The following is a 25,821-nucleotide window of genomic DNA, read 5'->3' as shown; positions in this document are numbered from 1 at the left end:
GAATGACAGGTCTCTCTGGGTTTGTTTATAGGAAAAGAGCTGCCACTCAAATGTTGGTCCTCAAATGCCACAGTATTTCAGAATAAGACATACACATACATGGGCGCAGTGTACATACTAGTCCCAGTGTCATGCTACCCATGGTTCAGCATGAACCTGCTGACAGGTTCCCTTTAAATTTCCCAAATTTCATCCAGCTTCTTCTGAGACAAGTCAGACACAAGGCAGCGCGTCTTAATAACATTTTCCGTGTTAATGCATTTATGAGCAGACTGCTCTTCCACCACAATATTCTGTCTCTGAAACTGTATTATTAATTAGGGATGAGTTCATTCAGAAGAGAAGTTTAGCTAAAGGGGTGTAGCAATTGCACCCAGACCTAGTGCTGAGGAGGGTCGAAGGTCTTCTGTCACATAAGGTACCCCCTAAATAGGGTTTTAAATTTTCAGGAAACAGCGCCACTCTTGTCAATTGGCTGAGTCTGGCATAGCAACTCAGCCTCATTTACCTAAATGGGGATGGACTGCAATAGTAACACCACCCATCAACAACAGTGGTGCTGATTGTGGTTTTACATGAGACTCCAGATAAAGGTCCTTCATTATGTGTACTCAAAGTGCAGAATGGACAAATCCAGAATTCCATTTTCCTGCTCCCATGGCGGAGGAAGATGATGGAATATCTAATGTTATCTAAACTTAGATTATGTAAATCTCACATAGACTAATTAGATATCTTAATAACAGTCAGCAGCCGAGGTCACTTAGGGTCAGTTCCCACATCATGGTTTTTTGATGCAGTTTTCACAAAATTCCATATACAGAATTTCCATTTGGAATGAATACTTAGTACTTAGATATATAATAGTGGATCCATCAACAGCAGCTTGCTCACACTTTCCAATAGCTGCAGGAGATTTATTTCTCATAAAACAAATGCAGAAAAAGAAGATACAAATAAGTAACAAAATAGACAAAATGTTTGAAGATATATTACAAACATGCTGGATACTATATAGCCTCAGGTCTAGAGATGAGCGAGCATACTAGCTAAGGGCAATTACTCGAGTGAGTATTGCCCTTAGCGAGTACCTGCCCACTCGGAAGAAAAGATTTGGGTGTCGGCGGGGAGCGGTGGGGGAGAGCGGGGAGAAACGGAGGGGAGATCTCTCTCTCCCTCTCTCCCCCCGCTCCCCCTGTTCACTCCCGCAACTCACCGCTGACCCTTGCCGGCACCCGAATCTTTTCTTCCGAGTGGGCAGGTACTCGCTAAGGGCAATACTCGCTCGAGTAATTGCCCTTAGCTAGTATGCTCGCTCATCTCTACTCAGGTCCCCTCTAATACATCTGTGCAAGTAAAAAGCATATCAAAATCATGTAAATACTTTGTACTATCATGCATTAGTACCGTGCAGTAAAGGAAGCATGATGTCCTGTCCGTCCATGGAGACTCCGCCCCCATGTTTAAGTTTCACTGTAACATTGTGAATGTCCAGGAGACGCACCGTGGCTGATCTGGTGCACACAGCATCGGGGTCATCGGCACACTAAAAACAGAAAGCAACATGGACTTATAAATCAGCAAACGTCATGAGGCTCAAAAGCTTCATCCCAATACATATTATCTAATGGGGCCCCAATGACTTTGTCCCACTTGTAGTACTGCTAACCTCGTAAGTGGAAGTGGTGTCAATGGTCTCCACTAGAGATGAGTGAGTATACTCGCTAAGGCAAACTACTCGAGCGAGTAGTGCCTTATGCGAGTACCTGCCTGCTCGTCTCTAAAGATTCGGGGGTGGGGCACAGCGGGGAGGAACGGGGGGGAGATCTCTCTCTCACTCGCTCCCCCCTGCTCACTCCCGCAACTCACCGCTTTCCCCCGCCGACACCCGAATCTTTAGAGATGAGCAAAATCAAAAAGGCCCCAAAGCAAAATCTGGAAGGGCCCTTTACCATAAACTGTAGCAACCAGCAACATAACCATGGCAAAGAATATCAAAACTATCAAGCAAAGTGGATTCCCAGTTTAATTAATTTAGAATAAGGTAAATATTACAGATCAGATTGTCATCCAAGGTCAAGATAATAAATCTGTTGTTGCGGCGGTTCTGGGATCTGTTCCTTTCTAGCAATCTGGTTCAGGTCTTGTATTTGGTTCTCTTCATCTTCTGGATCTGGTGGGAGTGGTTTTAGGAGAGACTTGCTTGGTTTCACCTGTTGGTAATTTGTGAGGACTATTTAACTTGGCCTTGCACTTAGCTCCCTGGTGTCTGTTTCCCTGGTGTCTGTTTTCTTTATTGTTTACCACTGTTTTGTGTGTACTTGCGGTCTGTTTGTTCTCAGCCAGTGAGTCTTTCAGGTTTTCGGATTCAGTGCGTTCTGATTGGATGTGACATCTGTCAGATAAATACTGTTCTTCTTTCTGCTTATAAATGATGTCTTCACTACCTGAACTTCTAGGATGTGTTCCATAATACAGCTATCTCATATCCTTATCGCAGGCCTGCTATACTGGCCAAATATACCTTGTGCCAGTTTTATATAATGAACCTTGCATTATCACATTAACTGAGAACCCATGGATAGACACAAGAGGGAGCTGTGTACTTGGCAGATTGGATTTTAGAGAAATGTGGACGCCTTTCTTGATCTCTGTTCATATTTCCATCGGTCTTGGCATGAATCTATTGTATATTTCCCAGCACAATGTCCATCAGAAACTCAAAGATGAATAGATAAAATCCTATAAGTATTTACAGTCACCACATAATACACCGTTCATAATTCTAAATCACAGCTTGAAGCCTTCTCTGGCCGGCCACTACACCGGAAGGGTAGCATTACATGTGATTCATTCAGAAGACTGGCCATCCAGATAATACATGGATGAAGTGAGACTATATACCTCAGAAAGGGGATTTCGAGTGGGAGACCCAATTTAATACTGGGTATGTGGACTTGTCTTCATGAGACAACCCCTTTAAGGCAATTCAATGGTCTGTCTATTGTTTCCAAAAAGTGTAAGCGTAGGAACATGGGAGATGTTTTTGTGTGTGTTTGAGAGCATCATGTGTCCCTCTCTGCATGGAAATAAACATGGTCACTCGACCATGCCAAGTGTACATGTTCATGGGAAGTTTGGGGTACACCCTTTCAGGGGACAGCTTTCTTATGTATATGACCAGCTGTCCCTCATAGCCCATGCTATGATTGGGCCTCGATGTGATGTCCGAATCTGAGCCCTAAGTAGAATCTTCTGGCCTTCTGGTGGGCCAGTTTAATCTTGTGGTCTAGCAACAGGTTCTCTTTAGGAAACCAACTAGTGGTCCACTTACTTAATAGATACCCCACGTTAGTCTCTTTATAAGTGATGAGACTTCCCATTTGATATAAGATGTTACCTGCACAGTCTCTATAGCCACAGAGAAGGCTCCATCCACCATATCTTTTGCGAGTAAGTAATGACAGATTCCGCTGAAGGTAAAATGCTTGTTGTCAAAGCTCTTGAAGTGTGATTGTCCAGTGACGTAGCATTCCCCTGAGCAAAAAATATTGAAGAAAGGTGCGAGAATTGAGTCACATTTCGGAATTATTCGAGAACTTAAGTTTTGCAACTTGATTTTTTTTCTTGATTAGCATTTGAGAAGACCCCATAAAGCATGAAAAACCACAGCTAATAGGTCTAGTAGCAGTTTGAAAAGCTTATCTGAATATTAACCCTTTCCAATCCACTGTCTGACCTCTAAAGACATTCTGATTGAAGGCTGTACAGCTCCGATGTCGGAAGACGTCCGGCAGGGTATTCTTACTGTAGATTACTGGCTGCTCTGTTGCCGGGGCCTCTCCAGCATGTCACATTCCGCAGTACTGGCTCTAGCCAGCAGATGGCGCCATTGTATAATGGCTGAAAGAGAGAGCCCCCTAGGAAACCTCTAATTTAAAATTGGATTGCAAAGGGTTAAAGGGTGAAGCAACAATTACCCACTGTTCCTAGTTGTCCGTGCCATAGGGCTGTCTATACCGGTAGATGATCACAACCTGGGGTGTACGTGCAGTTTCAACAGATCCAATGGAGATCAGCTTGGCCTAGATTCAATACTCATATGACCAACCATACACAAGGGTCTTTTTCTGGCAGTGGTAGACAAAGGAGGTGAAACAGTCACATCACTCTTATCTCCGACAAGGATGGGATGGGCAAATGGAATGAATTTAGAGGTTAATGCCCCTTTTACAGAGGACGATTCTCGCTTACCCAAGCGACAACCTGGTGACATCATTACCAACTCATTCGCGCTCGGGCCGCCTGTTTAGATTCTCGTTGAGTAAAGGGCACCATATACCATGGCCCATGAGGAACTGTAACCTCTGTGCACCTAATGCTTCTGATTTGGGCTATTGGACTCCATGTCTGTTTAAGCTGAGAGATGTATCTACTTTGCAGTGGCATTGCCCCTTATTATATAGCTGATATAACAAAGGATTCCAAGGCTTAGAAGACAGCAAGAGCTAAAATCAGACCTTGGATCCAAGAGCTTACAGTCTGCATGAAAACAAGAATAACCTAAGATCCCCAAAAAATGAAACCCAGCTTCTCGTTGTTTGCAGTTGGCACCCCCCCCCCCCTTCCCCCCACTTCCTATAGACTTCATACACTATTATGTGGGATAGTTTATTTTGGATTATTCACAATCTATGTGTGTGAACAAGAAAGTTTGTTGTAATGTCTAATGTCTACACCTTCAGGGGATTTGGCTTAGGGTGTGGAAACTTTTGCTTAGAAAGAATGGAAAATTTGCCGCTCATAAAAAGTCTATTATTACAGAAGTCATTCTTGTTACACTGAAAGAAAGCTGCATGGAAACCCGTCCTGACATTGATGGTTTACTTATTTAATGGCTATTACCCAGAGCCAGAATATAATTAGTGCAGGACATGCCAGAACACGACTTGCTCTGCACTATGATCACTGCAAAACTCTCCTGGATAGTGATAACGGCAATTATAATAATTATATGATCAGGTTTCAGCACCTGGATGTAAGCAAGAAGACACTAACAGCAAGCAGAGATGGGGACAGCAAGCAGAGTGACTAACACTGAGAGACTTGGGATACATATAGTATAGATGCAGAAATACTGTAAGTTAGAGCAACCCTCCAGTCCTGGACAAAGCAAGATGGTTGCAAAACTTCTCTGACTACTACAAGAGCAGTGCTGGCCAATTGGCGCATCATGTAGTGTCTTAGACTACAGTTGCGCTGCCAAAAATGGTAAGTAGTTAAAACACAAAGTATAGTACAAAGTTGCAAAGCTTAATAAAGTGTATGCAGCAGTTTTTCTTCCATCCAAAAGCCAGGCAGTTGAGTGGGCGGATCCCATTATAGTCAATGGGGTCCATCCAGCGCTGGTCGGTTCCATCGAGAGTCGGAATCTTTTGGTCTTGGTGATTCCCCTTTCCTGCTTCCCAAACAGAGCAGGATAGCGGAATCCCTGCCATAGATGTGAAACCACCCTTACCCTTTCAAGTGCAACATTTTTTATATACAGACTATTGTATGGAATTACCTGGACAATCCTCGTTGCTGCACTCCCAAAGCCCACTTTTGCAGGAACTGAAATAGTAACACAAATGGAAATGGTAAATACACAGAATACATATAGTATAGATGCAGAAATGCTGTATGTTAAGGCAACACTCCGGTCCCGGACAAACCAAGATGATTGCACTGCTTCTCTGACTACTACGTGAGCAGTGCTGGCCAATCGGTGCAACATGTAGTGTCTTAGACTACCAATGCACAGTGTGCACCAGGTAGTGCAGTCATTTTGGGTTGTCCAGGACCGGTAGGTCACTTTGAAGGGGTTACCCAGGCCAAAAAGTATTTGAAAGCAGTCCAGACTGGTGGCAAACATAAAAAAGTCATACTCACCTCATCCAGTCTTCCACTGCTCCCTTTCCAATGATGCAGGGTACCCACCTGCTGTCTCTCTTCTTCTTCATGCAGAGATGATGTCATCCACAATAGAGACATATGACCACTGCAGCCAATCATCAGCTCTGCTGGAGCAGGAAGTGGACAGCAGTGGGGCAACGTGCACCGTTGGAACGGGAGTGGCAGGTGATGGGGTGAGGTGAGTGTGCCCTCTTTTCTGTTTTTATTTTTCCATTTTTTTTATTCTTTTTTTATAGGTCTTCCATTTTTGGTACAAAATTCCCCAACTGGATTAAGGCAAAGTGCTAAAACTTGAAGCCCTCCTGGTGGTGGGCCCATTCAGGCACTACCAATAGTATTGCAAGTGTGAACTGCAATTATGCTTGGTCCCGAATTTCTAACCCCTGTTAAGAGAGAAGATGACTCTCATTAAAGGTCAATCCTCAATCCACTCCTCCAGAAACCTCTGCCCATAGTTATCCCCACCCACCCCCTGTACCCTCTCTATAAATAACCTCCTATTTTAAATTGCCGACTGTGGCGTAACAGTAGAACAGCATAAGAAGGAAAAACAAAACGGAAAAAAAGAAGAGATAGGAAAAAGAAAAAAGGAAAGCAAAATCGCAAAAGGGAAGGAATGGAAGGGAGGAAGAGTACATCATAATGCATAGTCTTGCATTTGTCCTGTATTTGGCAAGACCTTGGTGTATCGTGGCATCAATTTCTGAACAATACTAAGAGCCCAATTCAGCTCTCCTGTGCTTTTATCGGGAGCTTTTGGCAGTTTTGGGCATGACCTGGGCATTACCTGTAGGTGAGCCCGGCCAACCCATACATCCAGTGGAGACATACTACACTAATATCGATAGATAGATAGATAGATAGATAGATAGACACCATTTCCAACTCATGATGAGGCAGCCTTACATACAGCTGCTCAGCTCTAGTATATCTCTAAATAATAGTCACCATATAATAGTCAGATAGCAGCTCTACACAGTGATAGTGATAACAGATGGTGTCTTCTGTGACTGGAATAGTTCACTTTATCTTTTCTTCTCTATTTGGGCCCAGACTAAACACAGTCTTGTTCCAGCCTCTACTCATCAATGCATACTTGCCCCATCCTGCTTTTACCCTTTCCTCTCAGTGCCCCCATATATCATTAATGTCCCCTATGTTCCCCCCACAGACCAACAGTGCACAAGCATAGCATTAAAGGGGTTATCCAACCTTTTAAATTTCACAGTCTACCCTCAGGACAGCCTATCCTGCCAATCAGCTAATTGAAGGGGCCGTGGCGCTGATACGACTGCTGCCACCTCTGCAAATGTCTACATTTGAGTCAAACCTGTTCACATTAAAATGTAAACCCTGAAGAGGCTGCCACGCTCGTACTCCCACGGCCCCTTCAGTCAGCTGATTGGCGGGATAGACTATCCTGAGGATGCACCATCCATTTTAAAAGGTTGGATAACCCATTTAATGATCCCACTGTGCCCCACAAATCATTATTTCTGCCTTTGCATTTGTTGGAGCAGCGGGCATTCGTTAGTTGGGCAGCATTGCCTACTGATATTGTGGTGCGGAGGACCTCTGGAGTCTCCACAGGATTAGGGGCCTAGTCGCAACTTTGACCGCTATAGCTATGCCACTGGTAGCATTGTTTTTGAAAGAAAGTGGACATGTTTTTCTTTTTTTATCCAGGACAATCCATTTAAGCCCTTGGCCTGTAATGAACATAACCAGCTCCTCCTCACATGCGTCAGAAAATCCTGTTCTCCTGATAAGTGGGGGACACAGTGGTGGAAAGACCCCTGTAAGCCCAACGACAAAGACAGAAACTGCTGAGAGACCACGTCCATGCTCGTCCTCTGGAAGGGTGAAGGACCCAACAGTTAGACCATCCTTTCCCCGATGATACCTATAGGCCACCTGCACACAGGCGGATTTGTATTGCGGAATCTGAAGCGGACGTCCGCCTCCAGATTCCGCAGCAAATGCCACCCATAGCATACTATGCCAAAACTCAATTTCCTGCCCACTAACGAATTTCCTATACAGATCCGGACATGTTCGCGGGGGTCATCGGCCAGGCACAGGGTCGGATTCCACTGCAGGATCTCACATGTGGAATCCGACCTGGCAGTGTGCAGGTGCCTTAAGAATATCTTCCTGGTAGGTCATAAAGGTCGATAAAAGGAAAACTTCTTAAAACTATAATGATAGAATGAAGAAGACAAATGAACACCTACCAAGTATTACAGTCTCTTTTGATTGTGGATCCTACAGGATACCGGTTACCAGAATGAATGCAGGAGCACTCTGAGGGCATGACACAACGGGACCCATCAAGAATTTTTCCTTCTGTATACAAGAGAAAGAGACTCGAGTGAGGCCGTGTAACAGTACATCAACCCAGCAGTTATATAAAGAGCAAAAGTCATTAACAAAACTTTCCCATTTCACTTTCTGTTAATGATATTACAGCTCCAGCCTACTATGGTCCATGTTGCATGCTAAGAAGAAATGGAGATCAAGTATACTGTACTCTCAGTCTCCTCTCCAAGGCTTTTGTATTCAGACCTAGAGCCATTGCCATGCTACCAATGGCAGCAGACCACGCAGTTGCTATGGGGCCCAGTGGACCAAACGGCCCTTCTGCGATGACTTTCAAGGCTCTCTTAATCCATTGCACTGCGGTTCCATGCAGTACATAGTCCGACTCCTCTGCTCCTCTAGCATTTTACTGTACTGAGAGAAGGAGACAGGGGAGTAGTCACGTATGTAGTGCACGGACCTGCATAGTATCGGGTGTTATTGTATAGACTTCGACTGCCAGCCGGAGCTGGATATGGATACAGTTGAGGACATTATAACTTTTAGAGGGCAAAAATTGTAACACTGTAATTTTGAGAGGCCACAGATGCAGTACTATTAATTTGTGGGACCACACAGTAGACAATATTACTTTGTGGGGCCATATAGGTTGTACTGTTACTATGGGGTTGTACTGAGAGTAGCATTGGGGTAGCAGCAGAAGAGGAAAGAATGTGTACAGACAAATCATGGCTGGAGCAAGTCTTTATGGCCGTCTGGGCTTGGATAGAGAAAAAAGGTGAAAGTGAATGGCTCCAATCAGGTAAGACACTACCCGTGATCATTGGAGGTAACTGCACCGTAATCACTGTGTAGAACTAGAATCTAACTATTATATAGGAAATGCATTATCTAGGGCCCCTTTATGCTGAACAATTATCATTTAAAGGGGTTGTCCCGCGCCAAAACGTTTTTTTTTTTTATTCAATAGGCCCCCCGTTCGGTGCGAGACAAACCCAATGCATGGGTTAAAAAAAAACAACGTTTAGTACTTACCCGAATCCCCGCGCTGCGGCGACTTCTTACTTACCTTACCAAGATGGCCGCCGGGATCTTCACCCACGATGCACCGCGGGTCTTCTCCCATGGTACACCGTGGGCTCTGTGCGGTCCATTGCCGATTCCAGCCTCCTGATTGGCTGGAATCGGCACACGTGACGGGGCGGAGCTACGAGGACCAGCTCTCCGGCACAAGCGGCCCCATTCACCAGGGAGAAGACCGGACTGCGCAAGCGCGTCTAATCGGGCGATTAGACGCTGAAATTAGATGGCACCATGGCGACGGGGACGCTAGCAATGGAACAGGTAAGTGAATAACTTCTGTATGGCTCATAATTAATGCACAATGTACATTACAAAGTGCATTAATATGGCCATACAGAAGTGTATAACCCCACTTGCTTTCACGGGACAACCCCTTTAAGTTATCGCTGGATATTGTGAAATTGCGGGTGTATACACACGCTATACAGGATAGTTCGTGACCTCGCAGGTACTACAACTGAAGGACAAAGATGGCCGGTCACTTATCACACGAGCAGACCAAGATCGCCACTGGGGCAAGCACTTTTGGATCAGCCTGCTCCTGTGACTCCGCTAGCATACGAAGCCCTAGCTCATGCCGTAGAGCTTCTAGTCAACGTTGGACTGATCACCAGCATCGAGGTTGCCTTTGTGGCCTGTTTAAGGTCACTTATCATGATTGGATTATCAATGAAGAGACCTACTACCGCTTTGATACGCGGCGACTCCATTTCCAAGTCACTGAAGGCCGACTATGTTTTGCTGGACACATTCTACGCCTCCCTGAGACAGGAATCGCTATCTCATGGAATCCCAAAAAATGGAAAGCGTCAGCAGGGAAGACAAAAGATCACCTGGCAATGTACATTTAGAGAGGACTTGCGTACTGTTGACCTTTCATGGAATGATACTAAAATTCTGCCTTTGATCAACGATGGCATTCTTTTGTCACCCAATGCACCAAAAGGTGGGGGAGGACCTAAGTCTAAGTAAGTCATGTGAAACTGAATGACAATCCTTCAATGTAAACACTTCTAGGGACTGAACAACGAACTAATGATATCATTCGTCATTCAGTTTATGTAGGCATGAAAATCAAACAATTAGCCCGTATAAACAGGCTGTTCCACTAAAGGAGTTGTCTTATGAAGGCCACGAAGGTTTATGGAAGTCATGAGTTGTGAGGATGGACATATGGACAGCATAGAGGAGGGTCCTCCACTTGGGACCCCTCTTAGATTATTCACAGCAGACAGCTGATGGCAAAGAGCACTTCCTGCCCTGGAGGACTTGACACAGTCATGTAGCAGATGATCCCCATTTATTTCAATGGCTGACGTGTAATACCACATTTCCCCTGTAGTGGCCACTGCAAAGAACATATGTTGCTGTGATCCTCTGATCCTCGAATCAACTTCATTTCAAAAAGGTGAGATGTGGATAATGATGATACTTACCTGGACAGGTACATCCATCAACGCACTGTTCTTGGCACACTTCATTAATATTGAGACCCTGACAGGATTTAACACAAGGTGACACACACTCCTTGTAAATCATTCCATGTGGACACTGGGGCTCTGTATGAAGACAAGGCAATATGTTACCAATTTTATTAGGGATTAGAGATGAGTGAGCGTACTCGGCCACGCCCCTTTTTCGCCCGAGTGCCGCGATTTTCGAGTACTTCCATACTCGGGCGAAAAGATTCGGGAGGCGCCGTGGGGGGTTGCAGCAGGGAGTGGGGGGGAGAGGGAGAGAGGGCTCCCCCCTGTTCCCCGCTGCTACCCCCCGCTCCGCCACGCCCCCCCCCCCCCCGCCCCCCGGCGCCCCCGAATCTTTTCACCCGAGTACGGAAGTACTCGAAAATCGCGGTGCTCGATCGAGTAATTACTCGAAACGAGTAGGTTCGCTCATCTCTATTAGGGATGCATTTAAAGTGATGCCCTAAAAAGCTATTTTCAATTAATAGTCAATATTTTTAATTGCTATTATATACTCCAAAATAAAAAAATGAAGCAAGTTTGCATAGTCTTAATTAAAAATCATTTACCATTTTGTGTATACAACCCCTATGCAAGCCTATGTGTTTCCATGGTAGCAGACTACAAATACACCATGTGTAGTCTGATCCTGCAGCCATACTTATGCCACCTGTCTGTCCTCTACTCTTTGATCTTAAATGTTAGTGAGAAATAGGGAAAAGATGGAAAGAATTACGACTGCAGAATCCAACTACACAGATTTTATTGGTAGTCTGTAACCTGTAGAAGACTATCTACAAAGATGCTTCATTTTTAGTGTAAATGCACTGTAACAATAATAAGTGGTCACAAAGATGGATATAATTTTATATCTCAATCATTTTTTTATAAAATTAGATATACAGTATATTATATATACTTTTTTGGTTGTATGTCGTTTCATACCCTCTAATGTCACAGTGACACCTACAGGAGGATGAATGTACTACACTCTGGTTTATAAGACTTACTGCAGGCAGTTTCCATTGGCCAGCTGTTGACAATGACGCCTTGCTGGGCGCATGTTCTTGCATATTCCAGGAAGGCATGACATGGACATTGTACGTCCTCTGCACACTCACACATGTCATTCTCACAGATAGCAATGAGGGGATCGGGGTTAACAGCATGATGACACTTGATGAACACCGGGGATGTTTTCAGATCCTGACATCTCTGTATGAAGTCCTGTAATAAGGGGTAGTACCCGTTAGTGTAGATTAGCATAGACATGGCATACATTGTTTGCTATAGAATATTGAGATTTGAGATAATTCATATGCAATAATCCAGAGGAACTAAAGCAAGTAAATTGGATGACTGATCATACTGTATGGCCTGCTTAAAGGAACCCTAACCCTAGAATTAAATCACAAAAGTAATTAAGAGAAACTTTTATGGAAACACGGATTGGTTCGGAATCGAGAAAGCTGTACGGCAAGGTTGCATTCTATCACCAGTACTTTTCAATCTGTAACGATCATGAGACGATGCAATTTGGACGAATTAGAAATCAGAGTCAAAATCAGTGGCAGAAATATCAACAACCCTGATATGCAGATGAGACCACCCTGCTTGTGGAAAGTGAAAGGGACCTGGAATACCTTATCATACGAGTGCAAAAGGAAAGCGAACGCATGGGACTGTACCTCAACAGCAAAAAAACGAAAGTCATGACCGCGGAAGGCAACGGTACAGCGAACATAAACATCAACAACGAAGAAGTGGAATCGGTCCAAGAATTCATCTTTCTTGGATCCAAAATCGATTGCAACGGGCAATCTGGACCCGAGATGAAGAGGTGGATTACACTTGGTAGGAATTCAATGCAAGGAATGGGAAAGATCTGGAAAAGCAAGGATATTAGCATCGCAACAAAAACCAGATGGGTCAATGCAATCGTCTTTCCCATAACGACGTATGGTTGCGAAAGGTGGACGCTCAGAAAAACGGACAGAAGGAAAATCGATGCGTTTGAACTCTGGTGCTGGAGGAGAATGCTGCGGATACCTTGGACCACCATGACAACGAACAAGGTAGTGTTAGATCGCCTCAAACCGAAAATATCACTAGAGGGCAAAATCATCAAACAGCGGCTGTGTTTTTGAACACGTGAAGCTCGCAAACTCTTCTATCCCCCTGTCCCTCCCATGTTCTGATAACAATACTCACTATATAGTGGTACTGTGCATGGTGTGGTGGTATTGTTGGTAATATCGGTCATTATATAATATGTTTCGTTCACAAACACTATGGTGGTAATATTTAATCTCTGTATGGAAGTAATATGTAAGCACTGTGTGGTAGTAGTATTTAATCCTGGTATTTGAAAGCTAGAAATGTAGAAGAATAATTTTTTTTCATTCATTCTTCCCAAGGTCATACAAACATAAAACTTGGCACGACCGTTCTTTAGGTCCTAAATAGGAATTTAAAGAAATCACAACTGGATTATTCAATACCAATTGCAAAAGTAAGTGACCCCTTATGTAATGCATCTAATCTAATTCTCTAACTTCCCGGTGTCATACAAACTTGAAATTTGGCCTGACCATTGTTTAGTTTCTAAATAGGAAAAGTAATGGGGTTGCAACTTCAATATTCAATTCCAAGCGTAAAAAAAACGTGAAAATCCGCGATACATGACATCGTTATTTTCTCAGAAACCATAAAGCCTAGGGAAATGATTTGTACACTGAGGGGAAAATAAACAATGCTTCATAAACGATGAACGATGAGCTAATCGCCCAGTGTAAATAGCGGCCGTTCAGTACTGAACGGCCGTTATGTTAAGTCAATGGAGACCGGCGGGGGAGAGCGGAGAGAGAAATCTCCTGCACTGCCCCGCCCCCCTGCTGGCCGCTCTGTGAGCGAGCCAGCGATACTATCTCCCGTGCAACAACACAGAAGCGACTGTATGCGGAGATGAGTGCCCGACATTTGTCCTGACTAAATGGGCCTTAAGATGTGGGAATGTACAGGATCAAAAAAGAGGAGAAGATTATGAAAGGAATTTGCTAGGCATTTGTACAATTGTTGTGTACTTCCTACATTTCATTTTTAAGGAGGATGGAACAATATCTCTGCGGCACCACTAATTGGAAGGCAGCAGTCCTGTAAGTCAATGTCAGACTCTTTATACAGGCCTTATAACAGTGACTGGGAAGAGAGAGCACACATGTGTCCAATCCATTGTTACCACCAGCCAATGTAACAACAACGCTGGATCTCCATGTTCCTATGGACATTTGGCATTGTAACCCCCAATAAACAATCGTTATTGACGTCTCCATCACTGCTTCCGGGGAGAGAATGATGGTCGTTATGGTAATTTCTTTTCATTCTAGAACTAGGTGAAGGAGGAGTCCAAATGGATTTTTGATCCCTCTATAGGAGATATTCTTATGCTTATATTTGCTCATAGGCAATATTAATAAAGAGAAAAAGAAAAACAGTGATAATTCAAACAATTCAAAAACTTTCCATGCCAGAATTTAGGAAATAACATCAATATTATCTTTAGTGTAGCTGATTACTATACCGAAAACATTCCTTCTGACTCATCCTCTGCTAACTCCTCTTGCCAAGGTTTACCTTGGCAGATAAAATGAAAGAAAACAAAATGAACTAAAGCAATGCTGGGATTAGAGAAGAGTTTACCTTAAAGGTGTAAATGAAAGCCTCAGGGTCTGTGGTGAAAATTCTGTAGTAGAACCCCCCCCCCCATCAGAGGCGTAACTTGAAGCTCCTGGGCCCCAATGCAAAACCTGGAACGGGGCCCCCAACTATAATGCTTTATTTATAGTACTGGGCTCCCTATATGGAGAAGAGAGGCCTTATAGGCCCCCTAAGGCTCCTGGGCCCGGGTGCAACCGCATCCCCTGCACCCTCTATAGTTACGCCCCTGCCCACCATTTATAATACTGGGGGTTTTTTTGTGCTAGAGGGATTTTTAGTCCCATCAGGCACCAGAAGCCAGATTTAACTCCTACATCTGCACCCCTATAGCAATATCCATGGTGTTTATAGGACATGCTCATAAAATACTGGATCGCCACAATCCAAAGAATTGGGTAGATTAGAACCAATCCTTCCATGGAGAGGTGACCATAAATGTATGGGCAAATCTCAATTGATATAAATGGGAGTTGCAGACTCTCATATTGAGAATATTTGCATAAAACATTTTTTATACATAATGATGAACTAATGAAATAGAACATCAAGCGCAGTGTTTCCCAAAATCTAGGCCTCAGGACCCCCAACAGGTTATATGTTCAGTATTGCACAGGTGATGTAATTATTGTCGGTGCCTCAGACATTGTCACAGGTGTTCTTACTATAGGAAATCCTGAAAACATGACCTGTTGGGGACCGTGAGGAGAGGAGTTGGGGAACCATCGATCAATGGGATACCCAATGAGGCTGACAAATACACTGTGTGCCAGTAAAACAACTCTTTTTCTACACAAAAACTATTGATGATCTCAGGATAGGTCATTGATAGTTATTCACTGGAGGGACACTGCTCGGGATCTCTGTCAATCCGCCTGATCCACTGTCAATGCAGCGGGGCCATATGTCATCTTCAGAGGGAGAAGCAAGAGTGCCAAAGTTGGCTTAATTACAATTTAAATCAATGGGAGCTGAAGCCTCCTATTACACTTCCATGTCTGACCATGGTGTCAGAAGCAGAAATGCCAGAAATGTAATAGCCAGCTTCAGCTCCTATTGATTTCAATGGAAGTGAAGCCCTCTTTGGCACTTTTGCATCCATCCCCAGAACAACATCTAGGCCTGCTGCACTGACAGCAGACTAGGTGATCAACTGATGGCCAGTGATCCCGAATAATGAATTCCTAGTAGAGATGAGCGAGCACGCTCGTTTAAATCTGCTGCTCGATTGAGTAGCAGTCTTATCGAGTAACTGTGTACTCGCTGGGTAGCATGCGGGGGGGGGGGGGCGGCAGGGGCCAGCGGGGGGAGAGAGAGATATCTCTCTCACTCTCCCGACGCTTCCTCCTGCTCCCCTCCACCGGCCCCCGACACTCCCCCCACATGCAGAAATAGAGAATGCTGAGATTTTCCCTCCACGAGCGAAAAATCGCAATTGATTTCCGCTTGTGTAGAGGAAAAAGTGCTTTTCCACAGCATGCTATGGGCAGTATTTGCTGCGGAATCCAGATGTAGATGTCCTCGCCGGATTCCGCAATGCAAATCCAGCCATGTGCAGGCGGCCTTAAACTTGGAGAAGTTTTCCACTTTAGACAATTCCTGCTTTCTAGAAGGGTCAGATTACAATAAGCTGCTCACATAGCATCCCCATGCTCAGACCTCCAGTGATCGGATGTAACCTAGCAGTAAGCGTTCAATTTCTCTGCAGTGCCACCCAAAGGGAAATGAGGTATTACATAGTGTCTATTCAGGCTAATGCATTGTCTGAAGCTAGGTCCTCCAGAGCAAGAAACGCACTTTGTAACTGCTCTCCACTCTGGCCAAGAGATTAGGATCTTGAACAGGGGACTCTTCTAAACTGATAAACCCCTTTAAACTGGCTTCAGAAACCCTCAGTGGTCAGTTTGAGTGGATGATACATTTCTCTACAATGGATACTACTGGAGAAATACAGTATTTTATGATGGCCATTCAAATGTCTGGCTGACATTTATGGGTTGGGTTTAGTGTTTTGGGACCCCCTCTATGATGCCCATATGCCCTAATGGGGCTATACAGTATAAAGAGTCTTTTTATGAGATGCTGAAGTGGACAGTTGATATCAGGACACCATCGGCACATCCTACTTGCTCCAATCCCGAAATAGATTCAGAAAACTATGCAAGAACTATTCCTTCTGAGTGGGTCAAAAAGAGAAACTAAACCATTAAAATGGAGCAAATCAAGTGTTCTTATTGTTTGCGCGTGCCGACATCTGAAGCCCAGCAGAAAGGCTAAGTGTTAGGAGGGCGGTGGGGGTGATGGAATCTGCATTCCTGGAAGTGATGCTAATAAACAAAGAATTCTATTTACAGAAAGTGAATTGAGATATTTTATACCAAGTTTTGTGAAATGGACAAAACTTCGTCTGCTTCACCCAGGATGTTCATATCACAGAATCTTATTTTATGAAATAAAATCTGGCCACTCATCTATAACGATGGCAAAAAGTTCCCGGCAGAAGCTCTTATTAATTAAAAGGACATTCGACCTGGGATTAAAGGGGTTTTTATCAATATCAACTTTTATCATTATCCACAGGAAAGGTGATAAAAGTCTGGTCAGTTGGGGGTCTTGCCATGCAATGGGTATGCAGACACTATGCCACTCACCAATTTGACTTTGGCCTACTCCTCAGTAGAGTACCTAGGGTTCTCCTGGTGTTCACCCTTAAACTCTTCCAATTGGGGTCTGGTCTTTATTGCAGGGCCCACGGGCTGTTACCTTAAGGGTAGTTTTGGTTCAGTGGCAGTTGATACAGACCAGTTAGAAGCACCATAACACAGTACAGGAGGGACAGGCAGAGGCATAGTCAATAACACAGGCCAGGGTCAGGACAAGCAGTGTTCATGCATAAACAGAGAAACAGGCAGAGGGTCAGGTTGGGCATTAATCAGATAAATCAAGGTCAAGGTACAAGCTGAGGTCAAGACAGGAGAAATCAGGAAATCTTGGTGAATCCGGCATGGGTCAAGCCAAGAATAAATCACAAACGTTATACTCTCATCTAACAACCTCAAAAGCCCCTCGAGAGATCCCCCCAGCCCTCTCGAAATGGAGATCCCTAATTCCGGCACTGATGGAGGAAACTTTCCAAGAAGTCTTAGAATCTCCCCTACTCGTCTCCCCCTCAGTAAACAATAAAATGACCCAGCTGTACATAGTTCACCAATGCTACCTCACCCCGGTGAGACTGCATGGGATGGGCAGATACCCAACTCCCCATTGTGCCCGATGTACATGCACATACGCGGACTTCTGGCATATGATTTGAGACTGCCCGTCGATTAGGTCATACTGGGGTGATGTCGTTGGCCTGCTGTCTGCAATCCTGGACGTCCCGCTTCCCATCACCTTGGAAATTTGTCTTTTTGGTGTCCTGGATACAGAATATTGGCAACATTATGACAGAATTTTCTTGCGGGAAGCTTTGTTCCTGGCAAGAAAGGTTATCGCACTACGATGGATGGACCCAAGGGGCCCAACTTTAGCTATGTGCAAAAAGATCACAAATTCAACCATACCCTACAACAACTTAGTATATAAGGCACGTAAGTGCCAAGATAAATTCCAAAAAGTGTGGGGCCAATGGTGCGACTCGTCATTAACTTTGTTTCCACAGCAACCTCTTACTTCAGCCATATTAGCACTGCAAAGACGACATTAACAATTCGGGGGATGGACCACCATACTACAAAACCCAACCACCACTCCTGACCACATTAGCTAGAACACCTCATCCAAAAGCCCCCCGGCTACCACTACTATATACTTAAATTTCATACCACATTAAATTTCCCGTTATGGTCACATTTACTATCCTCTCCCCCCCCCCCCCCCCCTCCTCCACACAGAGGCTTACACACTTACTAACAGCCTAACATTCAGTATGCGGTCTTTATTATGTGTTCCGCCGCTACCTCCCCCTCTGGGAACCCCCTACAAGTTTCCTTCCCTCATCATCCCCCTTATCTCCTCCACACTCATGAAGTGCACTGTACTTATTGAACATTGTAAATCTGTGACTGTTTGATCTTTGAATCCTATGTATGACTTTGTACTGCAGAAGTTTTGTCATTGCAAATTGATTACTTGTCAATAAAACGAGTTTAAAAAAAAAAGAATAAATCCCAAACTATAGCTCTTTAGCAAAATCAAATGGAACCTATTGCTCAGGCACCGTCAAGTAGGCAGGTGCCTTAAACACCCATCTGTATTGGCCAGAAACAGGAAAGCTGGGTGCATGCAGTCCATTTAAGATTCGGGACGGCCATGAATGCACCCTACAAGACAGATGGTGCTGCGTCTGCAATATAGGACACAAAAGGGGGCCCAATTGGCCAAGACCAATGGGAGGAGGAGATAGGCGAAACTATTGGCCACAGCCAGCAGCCATAACAACTATTCTATTTTACTGTCATTTTGAACATTCGAAATTGGTGGCCATTTTGAATAACTTTGGAAATTACTTATAGTTATACAGCATATCCTACAGGCGAGCATTTCCATTAGTCACAGGTAGGACAAGTTGTTTTATCATAAAATCTAGAATAATGACAGATACGTAAATTTAATATCAATGGAATCAGAAACATTTTTTGTTGTACAACATCAAAAATGTCCTCCCTATCAGAGGTGATCAATGTGGTCTCCTGTGTCACTCGAATCACATGGGGCCTGTAGTCATGTTCCTGCCATAAGTGTTGTATCATGATTAACTGATGCAGTGGCTTCAGTCATGTGTCCTTGCAGATAAGGGTGGCATGTAGACTAATACTCCCCCGGGAGAAAAATCACAATGCGTAAGGTTCGTGGAATATGGAGGCCAATGAAGTTCCCTATCATCATGACCTGCACAGCCAATGCATCTGTTTAGTAGTCGCTTATTGAGCTTACTTCTGACTTCGCTGTAAAAATGGAGGGGTAAAAGAGTTCCCGCCCTGTTGGAAGATGAAACTTGGGATTTCCTGTTCCTGCTGTGGAAGAAGCGATATCTGTAGCATCCAGGTATGAAATCCCCAATTGTTCCCTCATGAAGGCGCCGGACACTTTCCTACAGGTTAGAGCGCAGAACACATTCATCTTGGGAGGGTCGCACATACGCTTCGGGTAGACAGGTGGTTCCCCTCCCCAGATTCTGACTTTACGTTTTGTTGCCCGGAAGATGGAAGACGGTTTCACTCTAAAGACTCCATGACATCATTGCTTTCCATTACAGTCTGCAGAAAGAATGTCGCCGCGCTTTGTCGTCCAGTTTCAGAACCGTTAACATTTGCAGTCAGTAAGGATAACACCTCAAACATTGGCGCAGAATCTTCCACACAGTCGGCAGCAGGATGTCCAATTCTCTGCTCGCCCTGACAGTTGATTTCTGAGGACTTCGTGTGAGAGACTTCCGCGGACGCGCTCCGCTGTTTCCTCACTTACTAGTGGACAGCTGGATGATTTTCGCTTACAGATACAACCTTTTTCCTTAAAATTGGAGCCCCGCTTATGAATTGTGCGCCCACTGGTGGATCTTAACCAAACTGTGTTCAAAAATGACGTTGCACACTAATAACAGACTGGAAGACGTGAGAATCAAGGCCACAAAACGCTCTTCTATCTTGGAAGCCATATCCCCCTAGCGACAACAACTACGGCAGAATACAACTTTTTGGGCCTCATTTAGCAAATCTGTCTACTAGTAAGATATCTTTGTTGCCCGTAGCCACCAATCACAGCGCAGCTTTCCTTTTACCTCAATAGTTTGAGAAATGAAAGCTGCGCTGTGATTGGTTGCTACAGACAACAAGGACGTCTTTTTTGGTAGATGGTTTTGGTAAATGAAAATTTTGCAGTTTCTGTTTCCATCGATATCAGATTTCTGTATCTAAGTGTCATTAAACCTGAGTTATGGGGGTTTCATATCGGGAAGATCATTTGTAATAACCCCGTGTAATGGGTAGGGAATGTGATAAAACAAAAAAAATAAGCGGTGTTTGACTGCGCATGACAATGTATCTCACGCACGCGGTCATACGCAGTCTTCCTGGTTTCATTTAAATTTCCCGCTCTGTTGCTTAGCGACATTGCGTGTAAACTGTAAACTGTAAAATGTAATTGCATATGTACAGCATTTATTACGCCCCAAGAGTGAACAATATGGCTCTATCGTATGTAATACACAGTACAATTGAACATGATGCATTCTTTTTTTTCCCGCACGTATTATATGCAATGAATATACACAAGTGTGAACGGATCAATGAAAATCAATGCACTTTCATTGACTCCATTCATTGCGTATATTGCGTGTGTAATATGAAATGAAATTACTCCTGTGTGAGCCTGCCCTGGGATGGTTCATTGTTACTAGGACATAGGGCTAACCTTATGCTCCTGCAGTGGGGTCCCCCAGGTAGCACACATTATTCAGGCAGGGCTCACATCGGTGTATGATCACCGCGTATTACGCATGTGCTGCGCACCCATGTGATATGTGGTAATTTGCAGGCAATTAATTACATTGTCTTATGCAGTTCAGCTCATATTACTGTGTCGGAATTGCGTAATTTGAGAGTGCAAAAAAAAACAGGTGGACTGAGCATGACAGCATGTGGGAGATACATTTACATGGCATACGCGGCTGTACGCCACAGGCTCAAGAACGGTAAAATACACAGCGCAAATGTGAAAACGGCCTAAAGAGTAATAACTAACATACCTTCTCCGCGGCTTCAGATGAAATGTTGCATGTGTTACTGGGAGGATAAATTCTTTTACATCTCTTATCACCCCCATGCAAAGCCCAGGAATTGGCAAATTCATAACTCTTTTCTGCCAAAATACCTGTATTTAAGAAGAAAAAAAAACATCAAAAATTAAAACCATCTGCAGTGAGATGTCATTGAACTGATCCAAGTTAAAGTAATTGCTTAAACAGATGGGCGTGTTTTAGTCCTCTTATGCGGCTGTGAAAATCACGGCTGCATAACGGGACAAAACCAAACCGTTGATTTCAATAGTTTCGTTTTTCACTATCTGGATTCTCACATGTGAATAGTGCGGGTGAGAAAAGATAGGACCTGCATGTCGTTCTTCCGTTTAGTTTTTCTATGTGCAAGTAAAATAGGGCAGGACTAGAGATGAGCGAGCGTACTCGGTTCGGGTGTTTTTGCACTCGAGCACCGCTTTTACCGAGTAACTGACTACTCGGACGAAAAGATTTGGGGGGCGGCGTGGTGGAGCGGGGGGTAGCAGTGGGGAACAGGGGGGAGCTCTCTCTTCCCCCCCCCCCCCCCCACTCCCCTCTGCAACTCCCCCACTCACCCCCGGCGCCCCCGAATCTTTTCTTCTGAGTAGTCAGTTACTCGGAAAAAGCGGTGCTCGAGTGCAAAAACACCCGAACCGAGTACGTTCGCTCATCTCTAGGCAGGACCTATCGTCACGTTTTTTATTTAAACTCACGAGCTATGACGCAGAATTTGAATAGTCCGGGGAAAAAAACCCGCTTCATGTGCTAATTCGCTCTGTAGCAATTTACAGCTTTGGCTCTGCTACATCTCTAAACCACTAGCTATCCCAATGAGCTTGCAGGTGATAGGCATCATAGTACCATATAAACAGGACACAGGCAGTACATATGTACTCATCACGTCATGCAAGCTGTGTGTCCGATAACCTAAGCGACACTGAAGGAAGCACCTGTCAAGGGGATATCCATCCAAAGCTTAGAATATCTTTGATATACTAGTTAGTCAAAGGCCATAACAGCACACAAAGCGTATAACTATATTTTATTTACTTAAAAAGAGATTGCCATTTTCTGCTATGTTGCAGCGACCAAGTGAGAACAAGAAGTGATGCTATTTTGATAGCCACCTTTAAATCAACTGCTTACTAACAATCATTTTGTCAAACTGTCCTATCAATAAGAAAGTGACATGTTAACTAATAGTTCATAAGAAGCAATTTGTCTCGGCTTGTCGGTCGAGAAAGCGTTGTGGCATGGTGGCCTCGACGCAGGCCAAGACCTGTTGCCTTGTTGTGCAGGACAAGGAATAATACACCATGTGCAGAGTCTGCTGGGTGCTGTCTCTCGTTGTTGCATGGATGCATGCTGGATTAGTCATGCCTGGGAAAAGGTTGGAGGTGTGGTTCTTTAATGGTTCTGCCAGTTTTTTTTAGGTGTGGAGTAGCTTTATATTCTCACCCATCCCTTTGCTCAATGCTGCTTATTCAGCTCCATGGAGGAGTAGTGGAGAGTTGGAGCTCCTCTGTGCTGGGTGTACTGCTACTTTCAGTTAAGTTGCTGCGGTTTACTTTTCAGTCGTATTTCTGTTTTCTTTTCTGCTTTGCTGTTCGATTCATCTCTCCAGAAGCCTCTATAGGGACAATCAGGGCCCAGAAAGAAGACCGTGGGGCCACCTCTATTGAGGCGATTACTCCGCTTCTGGATAGGAACCCTTCACCCCCTGCTAGGTTAGGGCCAGGCTTCCTTCAACCTGGAGTGGTGCTACTCTTCAGCATAGCGTGGTGTGCACTGTTCTACATTGCATGGTATTGTCAACTGCACTGGTTGTGATCGTCACCCTGCGTCTGTGCTGAGCGTGGTGCGTGTGTTCCGCACGGACTTGACACAAGTTCAATGGTGACAATCAAAAAAGCATCACTTTCTGTTCTATTTCAAAATGGCCACCGCAACATACCAATATACAATTGGTATACAATATAGCTGCACTTCCTGTTCTCACTTTTTCAAAAAAAAGCCACATAAGCCTTTGTGAACATGAGAACCGAGGGTACAATGACACAATACTTCTGCTTTCTCCTGACGACCACATGACGTTATTTTGAACCTCCTGTGCCCCAAAGCAGAATCAGTAATGGGTTCTCATCTACCATGTGCTGCCATCTTATGTGGCAGAGGAGTATTTGGGCCCCCGCAGGCATTAGACCTGGATGAATCTGTGAGCTCTACACCCCCTAAAGCTGCGTCCCTGGGGTCCGTAAGATGCAGTTACCAATGCAGTAATCCAACACAAGCTCCCATTGTCACACAAATGTTTTACGTTGCTTCTGAGCTAGAAAGCAAAATGTGTAAGAAGAACATAAGCATCCAGCTCCTTCCTTATTTTTTCACCTCATTGAAATTCCTCTAACTGCTCGGCCTTTCCTGTATCTAATCAGCACGATGCATCTTGTCATCTTCTTATCTCATCTGAAGCATACTCCAACCGTAGATAAAAAGATCACATTGCATGATGATAAAGACTGGAACTATAAACCCTCACTCCGAGTCCCTCAGTCTCTATTCTGCACCGTGTTCGACTGGGAACCTAGGGCCCATGTGTAACATTTATTCTGAGGGCTCATTGAACAGTTAGTTACATGCAAGTAGAACCCATCTAAGATGCTGTACTCCGCCTAACAGTATGTATCACAGTGGCTATAAAGCGCTGTGTGCCATTTGTGTGGAAAGCCCATTCCTAGCTCAGAGCCCAATGGGGATTCACTTGTTCCCCTTATGGGCCAGTCCAAGTTTGATTCTCCACCTGCTTTAGCAATATGGCAATACCAATATTTATTTAGTCCTGCCAATAAAGCTTCTTTGTACTTGAAGGCAGATAGATAGATAGATAGATAGATAGATAGATAGATAGATAGATAGATAGATATGAATTGACAGATGGATGGATACATATGAGATGGATAGACATGAGATGGATGGATAGACATGAGATGGATGGATAGACATGAGATGGATGGATAGATAGGAGATGGATAGATAGATAGATAGGAGATGGATAGATAGGTATGAGATGGATCGATAAACATGAGATGGATGGATAGATATGAGATGGATAGATAGATATGAGATGGATGGATAGATATGAGATGGATGGATAGACATGAGATGGATGGATAGACATGAGATGGATGGATAGACATGAGATGGATGGATAGACATGAGATGGATGGATAGACATGAGATGGATGGATAGACATGAGATGGATGGATAGACATGAGATGGATAGATATGTGATGGATGGATAGATATGTGATGGATGGATAGATATGAGATGGATGGATAGATATGAGATGGATGGATAGATATGAGATGGATGGATAGATATGAGATGGATAGATAGATATGAAATTGACAGACTGACAGATAGATAGATACATAGATAGATATGAGAAGGGGTTGTCCATTTACAGCACATATTCAATTTTCAAAAATAGGGTCTGTACCCGTCCTCAACCACAGTGATCCAGCGCTGCAGCCCTGCGATTTCCCCAGTTTCTGTTGACAGCATAAGTCAGGTGACCGCTGCCTGCCCATCAGATGCCGTAGTATCACCGTCCTAAAATTCTGGCACCATGGCACCTAGGATATGAGCACTGATGCCAGGAGAACGGGCGGTTATACCGCAGCACCTGATTGACTGGGACCCGTCACCTGACTTCCACTGTCAAAGGACACCTGGAGAACCGCAGGGTTGGATCGCCGGGACCGAGGACAGGTAAGTAACGTTTGTTTTAATGGTTTAAGTCATAGTGCTCTATTTTTGAAAAGTGAAAATGTAATTGGACAACTCCTTTTAGGGCCACACAGTATGGCATCGCCGGCCATTGTGCACCCTGGTCTAGTGGAAGTCCATTTTGGAAACATAGAGGGATGCCTAGTCACTGGACAGCAACCAATCCCATCGCTTTACACATTTCATAACATTATTTTGGCTAGTATTTTTATTTTACCTTCTTGAGTCATAAAATCGTCTTCTGCGAACTGGTTGAAGTTCCCACATAGTCCACACGTCCTGTTAAAGTGTTCATTAGACAGTATGACCTGTATATTGCCACTGACGTCGATCTTCACCGTTATACCATGTTGTTCACTAGAGAGTTTGTAGTATCCAGCCTCATTCTCCAGGAAAATCCCATTTGCGGCATACGGCATAGTGATGCTGTGGAGGAAGTAGAAAACCGGCCGTTTACTAATCATCTGTCACTCAGCAGATACGCAGAATATTTCATCCTTCCAAACCTTCACTTCTGTGTTATTATTGGCTGCCGGCACGGCCAGGGACAAAAACATTTTCCAACTTAGTTATGTTCATCTCTCTCGTATGCGCTTACTGATACGTTTATTTAGGCCAAAGTCACGCGATTTTCACACGTTGGGACATTGCTACAAATCACATGTATGTGAAGCCCATACTTTCCTATGGGTTCTTTCGCATTTGCGATGTATTGTAGCCT

The 25,821-nt window shown here is 44.2% G+C and overlaps 1 protein-coding gene across 1 annotated transcript in view; it reads right to left on the bottom strand.

Moving 5' to 3' along the window:
- The window catches only part of VWF (von Willebrand factor), a 167,834-nt gene that overhangs the window by 132,281 nt on the left and 9,732 nt on the right, over positions 1-25,821 (bottom strand). Inside the window, exons 5-12 of the mRNA XM_066590522.1 lie at positions 25,318-25,526; positions 21,280-21,404; positions 11,831-12,047; positions 10,794-10,916; positions 8,190-8,301; positions 5,567-5,613; positions 3,401-3,537; positions 1,408-1,546 (exon numbers count right to left, since the gene is read on the bottom strand). Coding sequence (XP_066446619.1) covers positions 1,408-1,546; positions 3,401-3,537; positions 5,567-5,613; positions 8,190-8,301; positions 10,794-10,916; positions 11,831-12,047; positions 21,280-21,404; positions 25,318-25,526 — 1,109 coding nt within the window. The remainder of the gene's footprint in view (positions 1-1,407; positions 1,547-3,400; positions 3,538-5,566; positions 5,614-8,189; positions 8,302-10,793; positions 10,917-11,830; positions 12,048-21,279; positions 21,405-25,317; positions 25,527-25,821) is intronic.

The sequence above is a fragment of the Eleutherodactylus coqui genome, chromosome 2 (genome assembly GCF_035609145.1).
Source record: "Eleutherodactylus coqui strain aEleCoq1 chromosome 2, aEleCoq1.hap1, whole genome shotgun sequence".
In the NCBI taxonomy this organism is placed as follows: Eukaryota; Metazoa; Chordata; class Amphibia; order Anura; family Eleutherodactylidae; genus Eleutherodactylus; species Eleutherodactylus coqui.
This window is presented reverse-complemented; position numbering and strand designations above follow the sequence as displayed.